This window comes from Amblyomma mixtum, chromosome 4 (assembly GCF_055824585.1).
Source record: "Amblyomma mixtum isolate Tamu chromosome 4, ASM5582458v1, whole genome shotgun sequence".
Taxonomy (NCBI): domain Eukaryota; kingdom Metazoa; phylum Arthropoda; class Arachnida; order Ixodida; family Ixodidae; genus Amblyomma; species Amblyomma mixtum.
In genome coordinates this window covers 83,917,926-83,940,998 of record NC_143015.1, presented here as the reverse complement: position 1 = coordinate 83,940,998, position 23,073 = coordinate 83,917,926, and the positions used below count along the sequence as shown (strand labels likewise).

Below are 23,073 nucleotides of genomic sequence, written 5' to 3'. Positions count from 1 at the left end.
TGGCGGTGTGGCACTTTATTTCAGCAGAGATATAATGTACACTGTTATTCCAGAATATAAACTTATCACAGAAGACTATGAATGTCTAACAGTTGCAGGTCATGCTTTTGCAGTAGCTGTTATTTACCGTCCACCTTCAGGGTCTGTTTCTGCATTCTTATGCTTCTTTGAAGAACTCAGCGAATACCTGCTCTTATTACATATTCCATTCGACATGCCAGGCGATTTCAATATAAACATGCTTTCTTTCGACAGTTCTTGCAATGCTTTCCTCGCGACGATGCATTCGATAGGACTTGTTAATGTGACTGGCATCGCAACACGCGCAACACCAGACAGTGAGACGTTAATTGATCTATGCCCTACATACTGTTTAGAGGACACTAGGTGCCGTTGATTGTTTTCAGTGAACATTAGTGACCACATTCCATTTTTTGTTTTTTACCTGTCATGCAAAGACAAAGCGGACCCCAAACCGAAATATCGCGTAAATTTATCAGTGCTAATGGTATTGAGAAATTCCGTAACCTTCTATCAAGAACAACATGGTATGACGTCTTGAGAAAGGACGACTCGAACATTGCGTATAATTCATTCCTGCGTACAGTAAATGAATTAGATAACAATGCTTTCCCTCTGAAGCAAGTAAACAGAAAATGGAAAAGGAGAGAACCGTGGATTAATGATGAATACAACAATAGAATGAACTATAGAAATAACCTGTTCCAATTATTTATTGGGACTAAAGATAGCTCTAAATTCCTAGAATACAAAAAGGTTAGGAATAAGTTAAACGCTGACCTAAAGAAAGCCCTTATATCGTACTACATGAACAAGTTTGCAGCAACTTATAACTGCCCGAAAGAAACATGGACACTAATGCGCTCTCTTGTATGTAAAAATCATGATTTTGCTCCCAGCAAATAGCCATTGTTGGCAAAACCTGTCCAGATCCTTCACTGTCAGATAAATTTAATGGTCATTTTTTAGCATCTGGTGCGTCACAGGGCACGCGGCACTGTTCGCCTAGGAGTTACATAACTACGAAAGAAACTAGTTCCATGCTGTTGTCCCAATCACGCCAAGTGAAATCAAAACAGTTATCAAAAGCCTCAAAGATACTTGTGCATGTGGTCATGACGATATTGCAGTCCGTCTTGTGAAATGATTATGCGACATTTTGAGCGTACCACTGTGTCATATCTGAAACTGCATAATGCGTCATGCGTCCTTCCCTGATCAAAGGAAGATCGTCTGAGTGTGCGCAGTACATAAGAGCGGGGCAAAGAACGATCTCGGTAACTACCACCCTATATCCATGCTTCCAGTTTTTGCAAAGGTGGCCGAAAAAATAATGAGCACTAGAATCAGCAGTTTTTTGTGCTCTAAGGGTATAATTGCGAACCAACAATATGGTTTCCAAAAAGTAAAACGCGTTGACTCAGCGCTACTGAATATCAAGGAAAAAATAATAACAAACATAGAGAGACAGCTATATGCTCTTGGTGTATTTCTAGATTTCATGAAGGCATTTGACTCCATTAAACGCGATATATTGTTCAGTAAACTTTACGATTACGGAATTGGCGGCAAAGTTCTTTTTTTGTAAAAAGTTACTTATACAACCGCCTACAGTGCGTTAATATTCATAATACCCGATCAACTACGCAAGTAAATAAATATGGCGTACCCCAAGGTCCCATCTTAGGTCCTTTCGTATTTCTCTTACATATTAGTGACATTGTATCAATACCCCGAACCCCCAAAATAGTGTTGTATGCTGATGATACTAATGTGTTTTTTCATGACAATTGTCTTATCACTCTAATGAAGATAACCAATGCATGGCTCGAAGAATTACCGACGGGGTTGCTGCATAGCCAACTAAGATTTAACAAATAAAAAATGAGCTACATTATCTTTCGGGCTAAAAATAAGGCGACTGACACTGAAGTTAATTTAGTCTTCGAGGGGCAAACATCAAACCGTGTGAGTACTGAAAAACTTCTGGGTGTACATTTCCACGAGAACTTTAACTGGACACACCATATAAATTATTTGAATATGGACCTCGCGAGAACTGTTGGAATGCTAAATAGATTTAAGTTTATGCTCCCAGCGTGGTTCAAACGCCAGCTTTATTATACCATCATTAATTCAAGATTGCAATATTGCCTACATGTTTGGGGCACCACTATCAAAGGTAATTTCGAACGTTTTCATATTCTACAAAAGAAATCCATCCGATTAATAAAATACGAGAATACGATACATGATACGAGAATACACAGCTCCAGTGTTCTACAATAATGAAATACATACAATTACAAGTACATTTCGACAGCGCCTGGCACTGAACATATTCACTCATATAAAATAGAACCTAAATTAATTTCTTGGGATGTACCAACTTCAAACATACGGCTATAATTTTAGAGAAAATTCATTTGCTGAGAAAAAACTCAGAACTTCCTATGGGACGCAGTCGTTAGACTACCAGATCCCTGTCCTTTTACATTTGTTTCCACAACTTATTGGCATCGCAGTGGATGTAGAGTGACCGGGTACTTATAAAGCGCAGATAAGAAATTAGCTACTAGTCGAACCAAAATGACCTGTCTCTTGTTATCCCAATCAGGTTAGTGTTCCGTTTGTATTGCTGTGTTTCTTGTCAGATTATTGATATATATCGATACAAATGTTGCTTCTTCACGCTTCTTGACCCTAATAATTTAGCTGGTTATGAACTAATCTTTTGTTGTGATAAACATTTATGCAACTGCGCTTCTTACCTTTTGACACAATAATAACTTAATTGGTTGTGATGTAATCTTTTGTTTGGGGAAAAATTTTCTTATTTTATTTCGTACTTACGATTCTAATTTCATACAATGCCCTGTTTACAATGCTTCTGTTTTCTGCACGTACTGAAAGATGCATGAAGGAGCTAAACACCGCAGCGGACACGGGACAGAGAAAGAAGACGACACAGGGCGGTACTTCCAACTTGCAACCGCCCTGTGTCGTCTTCTTTCTCTGTCCCGTGTCCGCTGCGGTGTTTAGCTCCTTCTGGTCTCACCAACTGGCCTACACTTCTACCCTCCTAAGTTGAAAGGTGCAATGTATTTTTTTTTCAACTGCTTTTATAGCATAGAGAGTGCAATGTTTCTCGACAGGAGGCGAAGCCTTCTCAGGCGTAGATGAAACGACTTTTGCCTCGTCTTCCCTGGTAGAATATTTCTCTTTTAAACTCTCTTGCTCATGATGTATGCTTGCTTTCTACCAGAAATAAAGTGAATTTGATGATGATGATGATGCTGACGACACCGTATATTCTGGAGAAATAGATCCTCAACGATATCGCGTTTAAACACGCAGGAAAGAATCATTCGCAGCCGAGTATCAAAAAAATAAAGACTGATCAAAAAGTACAGAACAAAAGTTGAAAAAAAAACGGAAGAAAAAGGCAGTGTGGCCGCTTTATTCCTTTCAACAACAGAAAAAAACGCCTTGCAAGGCAACTCAAAGTTCAATGTATTCCAGACTTTAGGACAAATATTTAACTACCCGTATCCCGTATACATTATAACAGGCAGACAGTTTGAAATTTTTGTTTAGTGGGTTGACTGCGCGTATTCGCCAGCATGTCCGGTCAAGAAACAAGATGTGCCAGAAAGTTGCAAGATGGAAGTGCTGATTTCCAGGAAACGGCGCATTACGTAATTGGGTACATTGTCCTAGTAGAAATTGTTGCTGGAGGTCATTTAAAGGGGTCGTTTGCGCTGAAGGAATATTTGTTGTTTTGTAAAAAAAAGGCCGTCATCTCATTGCCATAGATTTTACGGTACAAAAAAGAGCTGCAATGAAGTTGTCATGTTTCAATTCTTCGTTTTGAGTTCCATGATCACCATCAGTAACTTTATTTCCACACTGTGGGGTTAACATTCCTGCTTTAGACGTTAGCCAGGATTCCTTAGGCACTGGCGACGTCTTCCGCCAGTTGAATTATTTTTGCTTGAATCTCCGGGTTGCAGCTGAGTACATAGGTCTCCCTTTGGTCCTTCGATTTTTTGATAGAGCCCCAGATGTAGTGTCCGAGGATATTCCCATATTATATAGTCGAGCGTAGCCCTAGTTTTGCATCTTCAGCCAGTCCGCCCGCCCAGAATATGAGTACTCGAGCTTGTTCGAGGGCCGTTTCGTTTCCGGCTAGGGAGGCGTGGGCGGGGGTCCAGAGAGCCTCAAATGCCTGCTTTCTCTCATTGTCTGCAGGAGTCATCTCCCTTTGGGAGAGGTTCTCCCTCTGGCGAAGCTCGTCACTGCCGACATTTAGCTAACTATGGTCCTGGCAGTTTGCTTGATATGGCTAACGATATTGCAGTTTGTTCTGCCGTCTCTGTGTTGTCCGTGCGGACAGTGGAACTGACAATTAATTCAGCTTCTTCGTTGAGCACTACTCTTCGGCACCGGCGCGAAGATTGCTACTGCGTTCCTGCTGACATGTTTTTTGAACCCTGCTTAAATTTCAAAGTATTCAGTACCACTAAATAAAGCCATAAGAACGCAGTCTTCATCAGCTCCGAAAGGTTTGGATCACGGACTGTTGAAAAGGGGTTAAAGTCTGAAACACCACCTCCGGACTTTCATCGAGCGCTATCTTTCTCTTATAACGCTTCCACAAGTACCGCAGATGGCTTCGTTGAGAACATTATTGGCGGTGAAGAGAGGGGTTCAAACGCGATAGCGTTGAAGACCCCGTTGTCCAGAAAATCCGTTGTAACTTCGGCGTTTGGCAGGGTGAAGAGGAGCTACACGTTAACTATGAGCAGAACATTAAGCTCACGTGTTAGTATGAGTGAACAGTCCAGAGCGCCTTGATTTCTAGGTCGACAGCCTTTTGAATATCGCTTGGGTAGTCACAAAGAGGTGTCTGTTTGCATGTTGAGCGCTATCACAGTTTTGTTTTTGATACCATGATGCCTACGCGAACGCAGGCCTGAACCGGTCGAACCTCCTACCGGAAAGATTTTGCCTTCCCAGGTTGCAAAGAGACACAAGTGAAGGTCTAATTCGAATTTTCGGACGGAGCTCTAATAGTTTGTGCATTTATTATTGCAGCTACAGAATTTAGGCATGTAAATATTTGGGCGTTATTCCGGCGACCTGAGGCATGTATCGGTCACGTAGGCCCACACTGAGGGCCCCGTATTGCAGCGTTAGCTGCATAAGGGACGTATCCGCTATGTTAAAACACCGCAATGACTCATTGCCAAGCTGATTACTCATTAAATGCTTTTAGCTGTCATGCTCGGTAAAGTTAGCCGATTATCACTTGCGAATGGAGCTGAACACAAAGCCGAACATGGCGGTGAACATGGGGCGGCCCTTCGGAACGAATTTTCCTAATTTCAGTCCGAAAAAATCTCGTTACCGGCTGCGATCTCCTACCCAGATTATTCAGAACGTACGGTGCCAGAAGGATGCATGTGCCGACGGCAGGGTGAGAGTGCGTTTGCACAGTCAAGGTTGCGTAATGTGCGCCCAATTTCGAGCTAACGGCAAGAAGACATGGTAAGTCTCTAGAAGTGCATAAGTCCACTTAGACGTCTGCGTCGTAGAGCCATTGTGGTATGATTTCGAACGAACGCTGCCACATAACTCTCGGATCAGCACCATGACCGCGCAACGTGTCAAAGCTCTCCCCCTCCCCCTTCTTGAGAGGAACACGCGCCACTTCAAAAGCCAACGTTTACGGGAGGGAGTATAGTCATAGTACCTGCTAGACCTGTCCTTCAATGGACTTCATGCTTGCACATACCGTCGACGACAAGCGTTATAACTTTTGAAACACGCCATCGCAGTAATAACTTTACTCGTTCTTTCATGCATCTAGGTCTGCATCACAGCTCTGTTAGCGAGTAGATTCTGCTCCTCTGTGGAGAGTGCCTTTTCTTCATTGAAACATGTCGTCCGGGTGCTCTGCAACCTCTGGAAGAAGAGAAATTCCATTGCAGAATCATTTGAATTTACATCAGCATCGGCTTCAGTGCACCTTAGCCAAGGAAAAAACATCCCCAACACTCACCTCGTGTTCCTTTTCGTCAAGACTGGGCCTGGATTTGCGCCATATCTTGACCAGCTTATCACTGCAGAGGTCCGGTTGCTCCTTTTTTGTCCCCATTTCTCCTACAACAGCATAGTATGTTTTGTAGCCTATCAGTTGCGAGCAACAACAGTGGTAGAGAAATAAGACATTTACTCTATGGGCTGGAAAGTAAGGTTTCTGCGAAAATAAATGCGAATAAAGGTTGAGTGGTAGTAAACGTATTAACGGTATCTAACAGTTGTGACTATAGCGTAGAAAATTGGTGATATGACGTATTGTTTAACGTGTCACGGGGCTCGTACAGTCATGATTGAATTGCAAGTAAAACTTGCGCAGAATTACTTGAAGTATCCGAAGATATTGAACATCATTGTTTATTTTTATTTATTTTTTTCCTGTACTTTAGGTTCCCACAAACGTATTCCCGAGTAGGCAGTAGTGCACCATTGTTCTGTTTATAAGAACAAAAGAGGATAACATGTATGCGGGAGGCACTGGCGAAAGTAATTTAACGTTCTATGCATATTGATTCAAGAATGTTCTTGTTAAATCTATCAGGAATAAATATGTCAAAATCAGAATTTTTGAAGAAGGCATGCGCAATAAAGCTATGTTAAACGAGCAGTGTAGGACGAAGACATCTGTGGCAGCCAGCAAAAAAGCTGGCTTTCTAGCACTTTGCCTAGGCCGTGTTAATTTCAGTGGGGCGGTCAGATCAGGAGAGTCAAGTGATTCGATTAAACATTTCCGCAGAAATCTATCATCTCGAAGGTCACCCGTCGTCGAAGTTCACCGCCCTTTGTAGTCATAACAGTAATCTTGATCAGCTGAACTACGTCCACTGTAGGAAAAAGACTTCTTTGATATCCCTCCAATTAAACCCGTCCTATGCCGGGTGTGGCCTCCTCATCTCCGGAAAATTGCTGAGCTCATTACCTCAACTAACTCTAAGACACCCCCTGCGACGCTCGCCGTGGGTTGCAATATAGTCCATTACCTTATAGGAACATCGGTTATCTTGCCTTCGCATAACTACCCTGACGATGCTCGTTTATTCCTCTCAGTTTGGGCTAGGTCATGGCTAATTCACGTTTCTTCCTGACCCACTCCATTCACTTCTTGTCTGTTCAAGTTGTACCTGAAACTTAATCCGTCGTTGCTCTGTCCTAAATGTAATTTCAAAGCTTTTCGTTAGCCTCCAGTAATATAACTGCCTGCTGAGGGGTATTGGTAAAGAGCTGTTCATTACCTGAGGGTGCCTGCGAAGAGCACTCCGTCTCATTCGTATTCTGCTATGGCACTTGCACTCACGTAAATTGCGCGCAGTAATCAGAAAAATGCTCAACTATAACTGGGCCACGATACCAGGTTGCGCTGAACTACCTGCGGCTGCCCAAACCATTATGTTTCCAAACAGACACGCATGTGTTGCGTGTAGTACGCCCATCATCAAGCCGGTGCAGACAGCTCACATTGCCTACATGTCCTAGTGCTTTCGGCTATTTGGATCGGGCTAACATATAAAAAAGTCAGCCCGTCATGTTGGGGCCTGAAATTCCGATGGAGTACCTGGATCTGAGGGTGCCCCTGAGAAATCCACATCGACCCCCTATGGTGATACGTGGGTAAGCCCGAAGTGATCTTGCCCGAGCAGTCCTTCATCGGTAGCTTGTCGGTATTGGGGGTGTTACCGGTAATGAAAACATGTATTTTTGGTCCTCAGGGCTGCGCAATTCTCCCCAAAGTATTACCGATGGGGGTGATAAGTGGGCAGCCTACATGAGTCGCAAATGGGACCGATCGGGATTTAGTGGGCAGTCCAACTGAGGCCCATGTGGGCCGCCGTTGTACAACCCACATTAAGCCCACAGGGACTCATCCGCACTCCTCACATCGTACAAACAGTGGCCCCCACTTAGTAACCGACTGTGTACTAGTGGGGCACATAATATACACGAACACCTGCGGAGACATGGGAGTGAACAAGGCAGAGCCCGCGTGGGAAAAGTATAAATGAAATCGACATCAGAATGGGCACAAATCTTAGCACCGTGCTAGATACTGTGTGCTGGGCAAGGTGAGGTGTAGCCGCAAGTTGCGTAATGAGGTGTGAAAATATTCTAGGTATGAAAAGAATGCTGGACAAAGTTGGCGGGGAGCAAAAGAACGATGGTTCGCAGCAGTAAAAAAGATGCGTTAGTCGAAGGTTTCACTTCAAGAAAGGTATTCAGCAGTACCTCGACCATACGAGCATAAGAGGCTACAATCTACTTTTGCCAAGAGAAGAGTGTTATTAAAGAACTCAAGATCATAAAACCTTTCCTACTTCACAAAGGGGTAGGTAAGCAACAAAAAAGAAGTGTAGCGTGGAGTGTATCATTGAAGTGTAGAGGAAGCCTGAGAGCAGAAAAGTAGCGACCGGCAGAAACAAGATGCACTCAGTAACAGACGTGGGCGCCAACTGCAAGTTAACTTGCACTTATTATTCATCATCATCAGCTCGACTACGCCCGCTGCAGGACAAATGCTTCCGCTATGCACCCTGGCCAATCCCCCGCCGTGGGTATGTGCCATTCAGCCCGAGGACATCATCATCATCATCAAATGCTTCTCCCATATCTCTCGAATTGACCCTTTCCTTTGCCAGCTGCGGCCACCCTATTCCCGTAAAGTTCTTATTGTCACGCGCCCACCTAACATTTGCCGCCCCCTGCTACGCTTCAATTCCCTTGGGATTGAGTCTCTTGCTCTTAAGGACGCTAAGACACTTGAGAGTGAGACATTTAAACTAACGCAAATATTTTTACAGTCGCCGTGATAATCGTGGAGCTGTTATCAAATATTGGGTCGCCGAGGAAATTACAGAGGAATTAAGAGAAGCTACATAAAAGGGCTGATGTAAAAAGCTATAAAGAAGTCAACTAATCAAATAAGTTAATTTCTGTTATTAAGGACAGTGGAGGTACTGTGCCACAAAAGCCCAGATTCCCGTAAACGAAATGATTTATGTACTCAGTCAATAAGCTGGATTACAATGATGCAGAAATTATCATAATCAAAGTCCTACCTGTTATAGCGCTCACCAAGACTCCGATTGCAACAGTAGCAAAAATACCAAAGAAGCTGCTCCAAAAGGACGATATCCGAAAAAGGAAAAATGCTTCATCCGATCTGAAGGAAAAACAACATTTAAAAAATAAGGCACAGTATTCCGACAGTGCGTCTTTTAGCCCGCATGAGGTAAAGGGCAGGAAATCAGTTTATTCACAAAGTAGCAGATGCTTTCGAAATGCGTTGAAAGACGGCAGCAGCAGTAGCAGCTGCCTGGCTACGCCTACTGCAGGGAAAAGACCAGCCCTATATCTCTCCAGTTCACCCTGTCCTGTGCCAGCTGCGACTTATCCTCGCAAACATCTTAATCTCATCCGCCAACCTAACTCTCTGTCGCCCTTTACTACGCTTGCCTTTTCTTGGAATCTTGTTAGGCAACCTTGACGACATCGGTTATCCTAATTGCCTCAGTCCTCCTAATGGCAATAAGCCCCTTTGACATCTCATTTATTACGCGCTAGTTCCTCGAAGACCTCAGCTAGACTAGCCTAACTGGATAATGTTCTACTATTAAACGTTGCCAGATTCAGTTTCCAATGGCGGCCTGCCCAGAGCCAGAGATTCTTAGCAACCTCCGCTGCGTCACAGGCATCACCCCCACCTTGGACAGCGGCTCCGCAGTCGCTGGGGGCTGACGGCCGAGGGTTGATTCGTTGATTCATATAGCAGGTTGTGATCAAGTACTACTTTATGTAGCACGATTTCCTGTGTATTTTTCTTCTTATTTCTGTTTACACATCCTGCACTTTTACGTCTGCATACTTACGGTAGAAAAATTTCATTAGTGGCGCCCATTACTTCACCGGGTCGCCCACCTATGCACCACCCTGTAGTAGCAAAACGAAGCGGAAATACCATGTTCCGTTGCGACCACGCATAAAGTGCGCTGCGATCTTGCATGGAACGTTGTGTTTTCCAAATAGAGGGTCAATAAAGGCTGTAGTGAAGCGTGCTTCGTCATACACCAGAGCGAGTAAAGGCGCAACATTAGAAGACAGTTTCAGGCGTTTCGTGTCTAGCGCTCCGTTTAATTATCGTTTTACTCATTTTAGACTGTTGTTCAGCCAGTGCGGAAGAAAGAGCCCCGTGCTCTGTTAGAATTGACCTGAAGCTCTGGGCTATATCTACAGTTGTGTTGCAGGTGTATCTTTGTGTGTTTGGTTTTTCGATCGATGGACGATCATAATGCGTTGAGCACTGCCATCGTAGCCTTTGGCGACTGAAAAAAGCCGTGGTTACACAATAGGCGTTTATAAGGTTATTCAAGAGAGGCTGGGAGCGATATCATGTCCTTCACGTGGAAGGTGCTGTTTAGTATGCATTAGGTTTAGTGACGTGATCTTGGCTAATCACCCGGGTGGGCGGGAAAGAGGTGCTATCTAGGATGGGACACATGCGGACATGTATCTGGTATCGGTTGACTACTCTTACAGAGAGTGCACTACAACCGATGTTGGCCCACCTTTGCGCCTGCTCCTAGGGGAAGAAAATTTCACCCGAGTAGTGTCGGAGTAACTGAACTGTAGCAGACATGCGAATACCTGTGCCTCATTGGACAGAAGCGTTGCATGAATTTTATGTTTTTTTGGTGCAAACCCGCCTATGATGAAAAAACTAGTTTATAAAATGGCGTACTAAGGTGCGCGAACCGCACACGGATGCAACAGTGCGCCAGGCGTTCTCAGTGATGAACCTAGTGATTAATCTGATAGTTTCTCAGTGCTACTGAAGCTGGTAGGGCTGTCACTATTGCGGTAAATTGGAAGGGGACTGTAGTCTATCTTGTTCAGTTCTCAAAACATGCATTGTTTCTTTATAGTAAGCTTTACACACATGTTTCAGTGCTTCGCCAGATAGATACAGACCGCGGAAAACCTTGCTGCATATACCTGCCTTCAAAAGATGTCCTTTACGTCAGTTATTTTCACACAAACACAACGTAAAAAAGAAGGGCGCGCAATGTTGCAAATTTACTTGTGGGCTAGTTGTTGCACGGTACGAAATAATTGCTCGAACGTAAGCAGAGAATTATGTTGTCAAGCGTTACCGGTTAGAAAACGCACGAACGAAAGGTTACGAAAGATAGCAGAATGCTTTATGAATGTGTCTAGCGCAGATGGTTCGATAAACATCCTCCACAATTCTGTTGAGGGAAAGCATAGAAAGCTGCAGATATCGACGGAAATTTTGCATGGAATAAGTACGGGAAAGCAATTAAAATGTCGAGCTTAATTATTGATCGAAACAAAAATTCACGTCCATTCAGTCAGAACATGCTTTTATGCAGTTTATTTATTTATTTATTTATTTATAGATACTGCGATCTTGTACAGATCATAGCAGGGTGGGACAAAACAAAATACAAGCATATAAACACACACAAATTCACAACATTTACAGGCACTTTTCAAACAGAAGTAAAGAATTTTGATTAACAGTCTCGCTATTAAGTTTATTCCAATCAGTAATTGTCCTCGGAAAAAAAGAATATTTAAAGCAGTTATTTCGCGCGTTCAAAGGGGTGATTGTTAGTGCATGCCTTTGTCTCGTGTTATAACCTGAGGAGTAAGAAAAATAATTAGAGGTATCAACTTTATAATGTCCTTTTATAAGCTGGAAAAAAAAACTTTAGTCGACAAACACGATTGCGCTCAGTGACGGGGGGTAACCCACTTCGCCTCACGAGCTCACTTACAGATGCACGGCCATATGAGTTAAAAACAAATCTAACCACTTTATGCTGTATTCGCTCTAATTTCTGAATGTTTGTTAACGTGAAAGGGTCCCAAATGATTGCGGCATATTCTAGTAATGGACGGATGAGAGAATTGTAGGCCAATAGACGAACACTAGATGGGGATGACTTTAGGGAGCGCCTCAAGAAAAATAGCTTCCGCATTGAGTTTGCTACTACAGCGTCTATGTGTTTTGACCACGAAAGGTTGTTAGTAATCCATAGGCCCAGTGTGTGTTAACCTCTGGCCCAGTAATCCAGTGTGTGTTAACCTCTTGATGATAGTTTTGTAAATAAAAGCACCTATTTAAAGAATGTTCTTAAAAGAGACCAACCTGGCCGCGGTACGAAAATACACCTTGCTAACCTTGTCAGGTGCAATTTAAAAAAGAACATTTCATTTACTTGGATAAAGCGGGAGGCCCGTGTGCAGTTCAAGTGAACATCTAAGTTCTTCATCGCATCAAAATTCGAACATTGCACTTGTGGAGCACAAGAGCAGCGCTTCAGCAAGCGGCCTGTGGTTCAGGCGACATAATATCTCCTAATGAAGTGCGAATACTGCACTTACGATAGCCTTTTTGTGGAATGCCCAGTGCTATATTTTGTGGAAGAAACTTGAGTCAGCGTCTATCAGTGAAATTATGTTTAAAGTTTGAAGTTTATTCATTCCTTTTGTATTGCAATTAATAAACGCGCAATAAAGCAGGAGCTAAAGGGGTAGCCTGACAAGGGTGCCTGCCCTATCAAGCAGTAACGACAGACAAGATAGAATTTCAAACAAAACTAATAAGCATATACAATACACCTTGTACAGAGAGCAAACGTTCAAATTTGACAGAAAAAAAGTTGTATTAACAATAACAAGGATGTAAAATACATCTAATACACAAAGCACACGGTCAACAAAAAGGTAAATACTTGCATTCTAACGCAGCATAAAATGCATCTAATACACATAGCACACGCTGAACACAAAGCTAAATAATCGCATTACAAAGCAACATAAGGGGAACCTGTAAACTTAAATACTTACTTTTTCAGTTTCCAGCAGAAATATTTTCAATTATCTCTTTGAGATACGTACCCTGAAATCAATCCTGTTTCCTAGATTACTTAAATGTAGGGCGACTTGGCAGATTACATGTTGAGTGCCATAGTTTGTATGTATGCGTGATGTTTTTAGTGTTTCTTTGCGTCAGCAGTAACGACATTGTGTCTTAGGCCCGAAATTTTCATAGAGCTTATTTTTTATGAATTGTGTAAGCTTGTAATTGTATTGTAAGCACAACATGCGACCTTCGTCTTCATCTGTACATATCCATCATCATCGCTCATCTTCTTCTTCGAAGGGTTGGTCGCCATATTTACGGGTGCCATTAAAGCTCGCTCCATCCTGCGCTCTGTCTCCCAACTCCGCAAAGTCGGCGACCAGGTGGGCCGAATGGTTCGCCGCGTTTCCTACAAGCGAGGAGGGTTGCGAAGTAAGGATGCGGTGCGGCTCGCGCATGCCTTCGTAACTAGTCGAGTACTGTACTCGACTCCTTACCTCCGCTTACGGAAACATGACGAAGATCACTTCGAGATTGTACTCCGCAAAATTTTCAAGAGAGCCCTCGACCTCCCGGTATCCACTTCCAACGCGCGACTCCTCGCGTTGGGGGTGGTGAACACCTATCGAGAACTCCGCGAGGCGCATCTCGTTAACCAATACACGCGTCTCGCCAGACCGTCTCCGGTCGCCGCCTCTTGGACCGGTTACATATCAGACATGATCACCATACCATGGAACGGGTTCGAGTGCCAGAGCTGTGGAGAAGCGCCCTCTACGTTCGAACCCTTCCGACTAAGATGAACAAGGAGGACCATAATGGCCGGCGCCAGACGCTGGCGAATGCCCTGCACCGCCACTATGGCTCAAAGAAACACGTCTTCTACGTCGACATTGCAGGCCCCTACCGCTCCAGGGGGGAATGGTACACGGCTGCAGTCATACACGAGGGAAAACAGGTGGACGGCCTCTCGTTCAGAGCGCCCAACTACACGCATGCGGAGGAGGTGGCGATCACCCTCGCAGCCTCCCATCCCGACTCTAAATTCATCCGCACAGACTCTCGCGAAGCCTGTCGTAACTTTGAGTTCGCTTGGATCACTCCACTCGCTCAACAAATTTTACACCGCAGTACTCGCGATGGCGATGCAACTCATCGCTCAATCATATGGGTCCCCGGCCACCAAGGCATGCCAGGTAACGAAGCCGCCCATGAGGCAGCCCGCGCACTCACTCATCGGGAACGAGGCGTCCCTTGGGAGGAGCTTAACCCAGGTCACAGCCCTCTCCTTTCTTTTAAAGAAATTACTGAGCACTATCGTGCCGAACACCGGCGATACCCAGTTCCTATGAATGGACTGGGTAAAGCTGGCGAACGAATTCTCCTCAGGCTCTTTACAAACACCCTGCATGGCCCGGCGGTTCTCAAGCACTTTAATCCTTCTTTTGACGGCCGCTGCTCATTCTGTGGGGAGGTGGCCGACACCTTCCACATGGTTTGGGCATGCAAAAAAAATCCTTCTCTCCCCCCAATCACTCCTTCCCCTACCCGAGAGGACTGGGAGGCGGCCCTGCTCAGCTGTCAGGAACTATCGGCCCAACAGGCCCTGGTTCGGCGGACTTGTGTAGCGGTCTCGACCAACGGAATCCCGGAATGAGGGACTCCGCCTAGTATTGTAAGGGGTGAGACCCATTAGGGGCCTCTCCCCGAGCACCTCTCTGTAAATTACTAAATAAATGCTCTTCACCACCACCACCAGACTGCAGCTACGTTCCGGTCGCCAACTGCTCGTACCACCCCCACCGATGGATACCGTCGGCGACAACACCACTCGTACTCCCGATGGGCCCCCCGTTCTTCTTCCCCTCGATTCGAACCGTCTGGGGCCAGCAATGATGAGCCAACCCGAACCTTCTCCATTTTCTGGACACCCCACTTGGACCATCATCACACTCCAGCGCGAGCCTCCAATTTTTGCTGGTCTTCGCGGGGACGATGTCGAGGACTGGCTCGACCAATATAACCAGGTCAGTGCCCATAATCGTTGGGACTCAGCGATGAAACTTGCAAACGTGTCCTTCTACCTCACTGCCGTGGCCAAGACTTGGTTCGTCAACCACAAAGATGCCATCCCGGACTGGGATCACTTCTCGGCACAGATACGACAAATTTTTGGCACATCTGGTGCAAGTCCCGCTGTCTACAAAAAAAAGCTAGACACGTGCGCTCAGCTACCCGGCGAGTCCTACACATCCTACATTGAAGACGTGCTTGCCCTGTGTCGACGTGTCAACAGCGCTATGTCAGAGTACGATCGGGTACGTCATCTCCTGAAAGGGCTTGGGTCATTTGCTTTCAATACGCTCGCTGCTCAGAATCCAACGTCAGTCCAAGATATCCGAACAACTTGCCATCGTCTTGACGACCTTCAGTCACTTCGCCTAAAAGACACCTGGGACACCCCAATTTCACCCGACGTGGACTTACGCTCCCTTATTCGCTCCATTATCCGGAAGGAACTGCACGGCTCCACCTTACCGCCAGTCGACTCCCACCCGCCCCCTGCCCCGTCGTCCTCGCCTTTGCGTGATCTCATCAAAGACGAGCTCGCTTCGGTCACTCGTCCCTTGGCTGCGGAACCACCTGTACCGCGTTTTGTACCTACCAAAGCCAGGGTTGCTGCGACGCCTCCTGCTGCTGTTTACGCGTCCCATCCAGAGCCCGTCCAGCAAACTCCGGTCTCAGTGTCCCCGAGGCCCCCCCCCCCCCCCCCCCCCCGCTATGTGTCCTGTTTGGAGTCCGCCTGCACGTCGGCCGGTGTGTCACTACTGCAGAATTCGCGGGCATGTTGCCCGTGTGTGCCGTCGGCGTCAACGCGACGAGCGCGAGTGGTACCCAGACTTTCGCAACGGAGCTACGTACTCGTCACCTGCTTACCGCCCGACGTTTGCCACCAGTCCTCCTCGTCGCCCATGGTACGGGGACTTCTCCCAAGACGCTCCGCACTCGTCGTACGCTTACCGCCCAACGTTTGCCGACCATACTAATTATCGTCCCTCCTATCCCTCTACTTCTCCGGACCGCTCCTCGAACGGCCGGTCATCGCGCCGCCGCTCCCCATCGCCTTTCCACCGCTCCTCGTCGCCTCTACGTCCACCATCCTCCCAGACAACTGGCCACACGGAAAACTAAATTGTGCAGTTTCCGGAGGTAAAACTGCACCGCACGCCGACCTCTCAATTCCTCCTGCACAGCCATCGAACATGTTAACCGTTGATATTGAAGGCACTCTAGTAGAAGCATTGATCGATACGGGCGCCGCCATTTCTGTAATTAGTTCTGCTTTATGTTCTCGTCTTCGCAAGGTGCGCAACCCTTACAGTGGTCCTTCTCTCCGTGCTGCCAATGATGAATCAATGCGTCCTTCCGGATTGTGTACAGCACGAGTCACTATCGACGGCATCCTGCACTACATAGTATTTGCTGTGCTTCCCTCCTGTGCATATCCCCTCATCCTCGGCTGGGACTTCCTCCACTCTGCGCAAGCTGTAATTACCTGCTGTCCCCCTAGTCTAAAGCTATTGAATCCGACCTTTCTGCCGTTTCTGTCCTGCCTTCTCATCATCTGGTTACCACCGCTGATCATGTACTTTACCCCGGCTGCGAAGATGTCCTCTCTGTTGCTTCTGCCCACGTGAACGCTGGGGACGTTTTCGTGACACCAAGCCCCTGTCTTTTCTCAAGGGGCATCTTTCTCGTCGCGTCCTTGCTCCGCTTCACCAATGGGTCTTCACTACTGACTGCCTTCAACACTACGCCGGAACCCATTCTTCTGCGTCAAGGCACAGCCATCGCTTCTGTGGATACCACTCAACCTGTAGCCGTTCTTTCCTCTGCCCCATCAAGCTTAGCTCTTTCGACCCCTGCTTCTGCCTCGGCATCTATTTCAGCTGCTATCAGCCCCGGTCTCACCCCGACTCAAAAAAATGAATTGCTTGCCGTCTTGACCAAGCATGCCGCTTCCTTCGATACCCAGACAACAACCTTGAGCCAAACCACCGCAGCTAAGCATCGCATCTACACAGATGGTTAGGGCATCATTCGCCGTCGCCCGTATCGTGTGTCTTCTAGTGAGCGCAAGGTTATTCAAGATAACGTAGCCGACATGCTCAAGCGCCACATCATACGCCCCTCTTTGAGTCCTTGGTCTTCGCCTGTTGTGCTGGTTCAAAAGAAGGACGGCTCAGTACGCTTTTGTGTTGACTATCGCGCCCTTAACAAGATCACTAGAAAAGATGTTTATCCGCTGCCTCGTATTGATGACGCCCTCGACTGTCTCCAAGGTGCACAATTTTTCTCTAGTCTCGACCTAAGATTGGGATACTGGCAAATACCGATGCATGAGGCCGACTAGGAAAAAACTGCTTTCGCCACTCCCGATCGATTAAACGAATTCAACGTTATGCCGTTCGGCCTATGCAATGCTCCGGCCACGTTCGAGCGCATGATCGACACCGTTCTCCGAGGCCTGAAGTGGAAAACGTGCCTATGCGACCCCGAGAACATAGTCATTTTTTCTTGAGCCGTTATATTGGTCCGTATACTGTACTCGAACAAACGTCCCCGGTGAACTATCGCGTTGCCCCTGTTCATCCTGTTAATGATCGTCGTTGCCGAGGTGCCGAGATTGTTCATGTTTCCCGCCTCAAACCCTTCGCCCGCCGCCCTACTGTGCTATAACCTGCGCCCGGGCCGGTCGCTTTCGTACGCGAAGGGAGAAAGTGTAAGCACAACATGCGACCTTCGTCTTCATCTGTACATATCCATCATCGTCGCTCATCTTCTTCTTCGAAGGGTTGGTCACCATATTTGCGGGTGCCATTAACGCTCGCTCCATCCTGCGCTCTGTCTCCCGTCTCACAGTATATTTGACTAGGTTTAAGGATTTCATGCTTTGGGAAGAGGGGTTCGGTTGTAAAATTAAGTTCTACCTCTGCAGATTTTCACCATCCTTAAAATTTTTTTCTGTAATATGGTAAACCCGGCAGATTTTTTTTCTCGTAGTACCCCATACTAGGCTGCAATACGATAGCCGGGAAGAAAACAAAGTGTAGTATAATTTTTTCTCCAACCAGAGAGGTATGAGGTTTGTTAGCCTAAAAAGGCGCCCGGCAACTTCACATTATGCTGATCATAGATTGTCTATATGTATATTCCTTGATAGATTTTTTTTAAACCACGCACCTAAAAATTCCTGCTTCGCTGCTTGTTCCATTTTAATATTATTAAGCAGTATAGCAGTGGTGGTTTGAACAGGTTTGTTAATTGGAGGAAAATTATATATTTGGCTTTATTTATATTCATTTGTAGCATACTTCTAAGCAACCGTGTTCAAAGTTTATTAAAACATTCATTAGGATTAAATTCTGGATTTGCAAGCGGAGTAGACGCATCATCTGTGTACATAATCAGACGAGGGAATCAGGTATATCAGGCAAGTAATTTATATAGATACTAAATAAAATTGGATATACTATAGACCCTTGCGGCACACCACTGATTAGGTTCTGTTGGGCGATACATCATTGTTGAATTTTACGTGCTGATAGCGGTTTGGGAGGTATTTGCGCATAAAATCTAGTGCACCACCACGTATGCCATAGTTACTAAGTTTGGAGAATGGTATTTCGTAGTTAACGGAGTCAAATGCTTTACGTAGGTCAAGAAATAGACCAAGTGTGAACAACTTATATTCGATATTCTAGAGTATTTCATGTTTGGAATTCAGTGAAGCGTCCTCGGTACTTTTTCTTTTTCGGAAAGCATATTGATTAGGCGATATAATGTTTTACTTCTCAATAAAACTTTTTAGACGCTTGCTTATGACTATCAGCCAACCCCGCCACCTGTGTTTCGCATGAATAATTTTTCGAAAAGAAAGCTGGTACTTACATGTAATATCATGGGTTTCCAAGCAGTGAATGACCTGGATGGGTAATATGTGCTCTAGTAGCTTCCATATGGTACTTGTTAAGGATATTGAGCGGCAGTTCAATGGTGAAGACCGATCGCCCGACTTGGAAATAGGTACGAATTCAGCAATGCGCCAGTAATGTGTAATTGTGGTTGTTAGTACGAGAAGTGTGCTGATAATATTTCTTAAAGCTGGTGCCATATTTTAAAGTATTTTGTTATTAAACCCAATGTAGTCTGAAATTGAAGAAGATTTTAGTTTGCTTGGCAAAGAAAAAATACCCCTGTCACTTTTTATTGTTTTCCCCCTGCAACCATAGATGCGGTATTTACTTCTGTGCATGAGATGGTACTTTACAAGTGAAGACGGACATGAAAGTGATGGTCAAGAGATCAGCGCAGTCCGATTCGGGACCTACTTCATTGTCGTTATTTGCAAGATATCAGGACAAGAACGAGAGTTGATTAAGCACCAGAATCCCTGAGGGTAAGTTCGAAGCATGGATAATAAATTGTGCCCGAAAAACTGACACGCAGATGCTAGCAGGGACTAGTACTCTTTATCGCATTGTGTATATTTTGACCATGAGTAAGAGAAGCGTTTTTCTTTTCAGTCTTCTGTGAAGTCTTTCCTTTTTGTTGTTCAGACGACGCAGCTTTTGACTGAGCCAGGCAGCAGTGTATCGGTATATTGAAGTTACAACTGGGATGAACTTATCAATTAGTCAAGTTAATGCATGCATGAAGAGGGTCCATTTTTTTTTCTTCAATTGGTTGTGAAGGTAATTGTCCATCAAGTTGCCAGTAGAAAGAGGTAGCTCTGTATTCTTGCCACCATAGTCTGTTTTACCATAACATCCGATCCTCTTAGGGATGTTTTTTTTTCGCGCAATAAAATTTGATTTTACCTGCAGTAGTGTAATGATCAGAGAGACCGCTGAGGGGAACTATGTCGATGTCAGGATCATTTTTCAGCAGTACATCAAGAATAGCGGCTGAGGTCGCTGTGAGATTCGCGTGAAATGGATGGGTAGCTGAGTTGAAGAAAGTTCAAGACATGATTTTTACCACTAATAATGCCATGATCAGACAGAACTTAGAGGTGAGTTATATCGTCGTGGTGAGTATTCATAATAAATTATAAGATATACTTACTTGGACGGTTCGAAAAGAGTCGTGACATTCGGCCCAAAAGCCGCCGCACTGTGATTGCGGTTAGCGGGGCAGTAGTCTAGTGACACAGGCATTCTGGTGGGCTTCGTATTTTTCTGAATTGCATGCTTTATGTGCCAGAGCTGGTAAACAACTGTGACAATTGTGGCCACGCCCGCACCCTATGAAAGTAAACGGCAATTTAGTTAGTGACATTTTATTTTACGAAGCAAGCAAAATAAGGCGGCAGTCTGAAATTGTGACGGGCCTACAAGTTTCTTGAAGAAGAAGTTCAAATTTTTTTTATGTTAGGAGAGCTCTAGAAAATTACCGCCCATGACGACAACAGTGTTCTTGACAGAAATCTTATTATAGCCTCCTGTGTGTAAACAATTGATTGTAAGAGGATAAAAGATACAGAAATAGGATAAAGTTATTACAATAAAGCATTGCGTCTTTTGGTGTACGAATGTTTGAAACTCTGGAATAGCATTTCGCCCCCATCCAAATGCGAGCGCAGCGACCGGGATTCAACCGGGATTGAACCCGGCAGCTGAGGACCGTACCTACTGAGCCCACGCGGTCGAAAATTATTTGAACTAATCGATTATGTTTTCATCTTTTTCTATTTGTTTACCAGTAACTGGCACGATGCTTCAAGAAGGCTGGACTTAGCTTCTTTCTATTTTTACCTTAAAGTAATGACCAGTGGTATGGCGCAAAGTACTCTGCCGCAAGCAAGAGGTTTGTGCGGGAAGTAGGTTTCAGCGTTAAAAAAATACTTCATTTTTACAGCCAGTTCCCGTATTTAAATTCTCCGCTTATGAGTCTCTTTCTACTCCAAGAGGCACAGTTACAACGTAAATAAAATTAAATGCTCCTTGTCAGTGGCACATGCTGTGTACGCACCTTGGAGTGGACGAACGGAAATAGCATAGCCAGGAGGCACAAGCCGACATAAGGCGACGTGAGGCAGGTATACACCATAATGAATGTCTGTCAAGGAAAGAGGAACCCATCAAGCAAGTTCGTGGGATAGAGGAAGTACAGTGACAAAACAGATATAATTAAAGGCTGTATGCACGACGAGAGGGGCGCAAACTCCGAAGACCGTGAAGCAATCTATACCGCCATCTCTCCTACTATTGCATTGACCTCAAAAGGTAGCCAGGATGAAGATGAGCAGCGCTCTCAAAAAAGATTTGAGACGGGAGATCAAGAATCACATGTGGGAGTTCTGCTGTCCGCAGAGCCTGAAATGTAAGCAACGCCCAGCCATTACCGGCAGAACTGGCAGACTATCTCACCGTGGTGAACCGGGCACAAGGTCTACTGAGAGCCTAATTTGCGCCGTCCCCCAAATTTATTCTCTCTATCCCTAGAAAGAAAGGGTTCTTTCTGTCTACAAATAAAGGAGTGGCAAAGATCTAGGCCCTTGGCATCTGACCCTGGGCATGCTAGCAGTGGAGGCACGCTCGAATCCAGGATCGGATGTTGATATTCATAGGTGTAATGAGCGCACTTTATTGCTCGCACATCGTCCGGGTCACCAACTTAAGAAGTGAGCTACATTCTTCACGTCTTAGCCTTTTATATTAAGACCGTAGAGAATACAGCTCTGAATGGGGGGTCCCGTGATCGAAGGCGCGTGGAAAGTTTACGGTTCGCGGAGCTTGTACAAGCAGTTTTAAGGGAACAAATTCTGAGGATTCAGTTAATCACTCTTCCATGGTTATGTCTTACTACTATATTTTTCATGTTTCCAAACTAGTTTTCATCTTGACTCAAAATACTCATACGTAATTTGAAACTCAGAGATATTAAAATGTTGTCTTTTTGAGCATATTGGTTACTCCCTTTCATAGTGGAGGATATTTTACAAGGAAGCACTTCATCAACCGTCAGAGTGTGGCCCGGCATGCCCTAAAGACACTTCCTCCATGTGCAATAGTGGCGGCATGTTGAAAGGAGTATTATAGGCCCGCATTGCTTCACGTAGGAAGTTATGCATACTGGATTCAGTATTTGGAAGCTGGTATATAGGAGCACGGACATGCTGCTAGAATTCCACAAGGTAGAGTAGTCTACATATAAGACGGCCCCTGCATTTCCCGTATCAAGATGCACGTTAACTGCCTCGACTAAAGTTTGATCATGGGTTTTAGTTACGAGTGACGAAGGAAGTTATATTCTCTTTGTCCAACTGATCGCATAACACACATGCAAAAGCAGCGCTTTGTGCAAGACGTTTTGACGGGCTAATTGGTTCGGAAGCATCCCTATGCATAAAGCTCGATCAAAGATTTACAAAAAAGGACAAAGCAACCGCGCTTTGCATCGTCTCGTCTTTCTTGGTCCTTTTCTGTGTGTCTGCGATAGATCTCAGCGCTTTATGATGTTTCATGCGCTGATCATCTTCAGCAAATCCTGACACTTTAAATTAAAAACCCTTGTAAAATTATTTCTGCTCGCCCCTATTAAATACAAAGGCCTTCTCAAGTCATGACTATAAATGGATAAGGCAGCACTTCTCATCGTGCATTACAGTTCCAAGTACCTTCCAACTGAGGATGGTGGGTGACACGAGTGCAGTCATGAGCAATTTTGACAGAGATAAAATCAAAGCAGCAAGCGTTACATGATCGAGACGCCAATACGGTACTTACCCGGGCCAAAGACCCCATGTATATGCAAAGTGTGCTGTAAATTGTCATCACAGTTCCTAGGGCTAGAGCTGCGGGACAGAAAGGAAGGAAACGGGGAAGTTTTAAAAGTTTACAGGTTTGCGTGTGCATTTTCGGACACCAAAGCTTTTTGCAAGTGCCGCTAAATAAGTGCGAATGTACAAAGCCTCTACACTTGCGCTTAAGCACCCCCCCCCCCCCCCCCGGTCTACAAAGGGTGCTGAATGGACGAACGTTTCGTACAAAGCCTGCGCTGTAATC

At 45.2% G+C, this 23,073-nt stretch overlaps 1 protein-coding gene across 1 annotated transcript in view; it reads right to left on the bottom strand.

The window, feature by feature from the left end:
• Window positions 1-5,889: 5,889 nt before the first annotated feature.
• The window catches only part of LOC149347238 (sodium-coupled monocarboxylate transporter 1-like), a 55,401-nt gene continuing 38,217 nt past the window's right edge, over window positions 5,890-23,073 (bottom strand). Inside the window, exons 10-15 of the mRNA XM_089585534.1 lie at window positions 22,795-22,862; window positions 21,038-21,124; window positions 20,132-20,310; window positions 9,174-9,277; window positions 6,086-6,186; window positions 5,890-5,988 (exon numbers count right to left, since the gene is read on the bottom strand). Of these exons, the coding sequence (XP_089441660.1) occupies window positions 5,890-5,988; window positions 6,086-6,186; window positions 9,174-9,277; window positions 20,132-20,310; window positions 21,038-21,124; window positions 22,795-22,862 (638 nt within the window). The remainder of the gene's footprint in view (window positions 5,989-6,085; window positions 6,187-9,173; window positions 9,278-20,131; window positions 20,311-21,037; window positions 21,125-22,794; window positions 22,863-23,073) is intronic.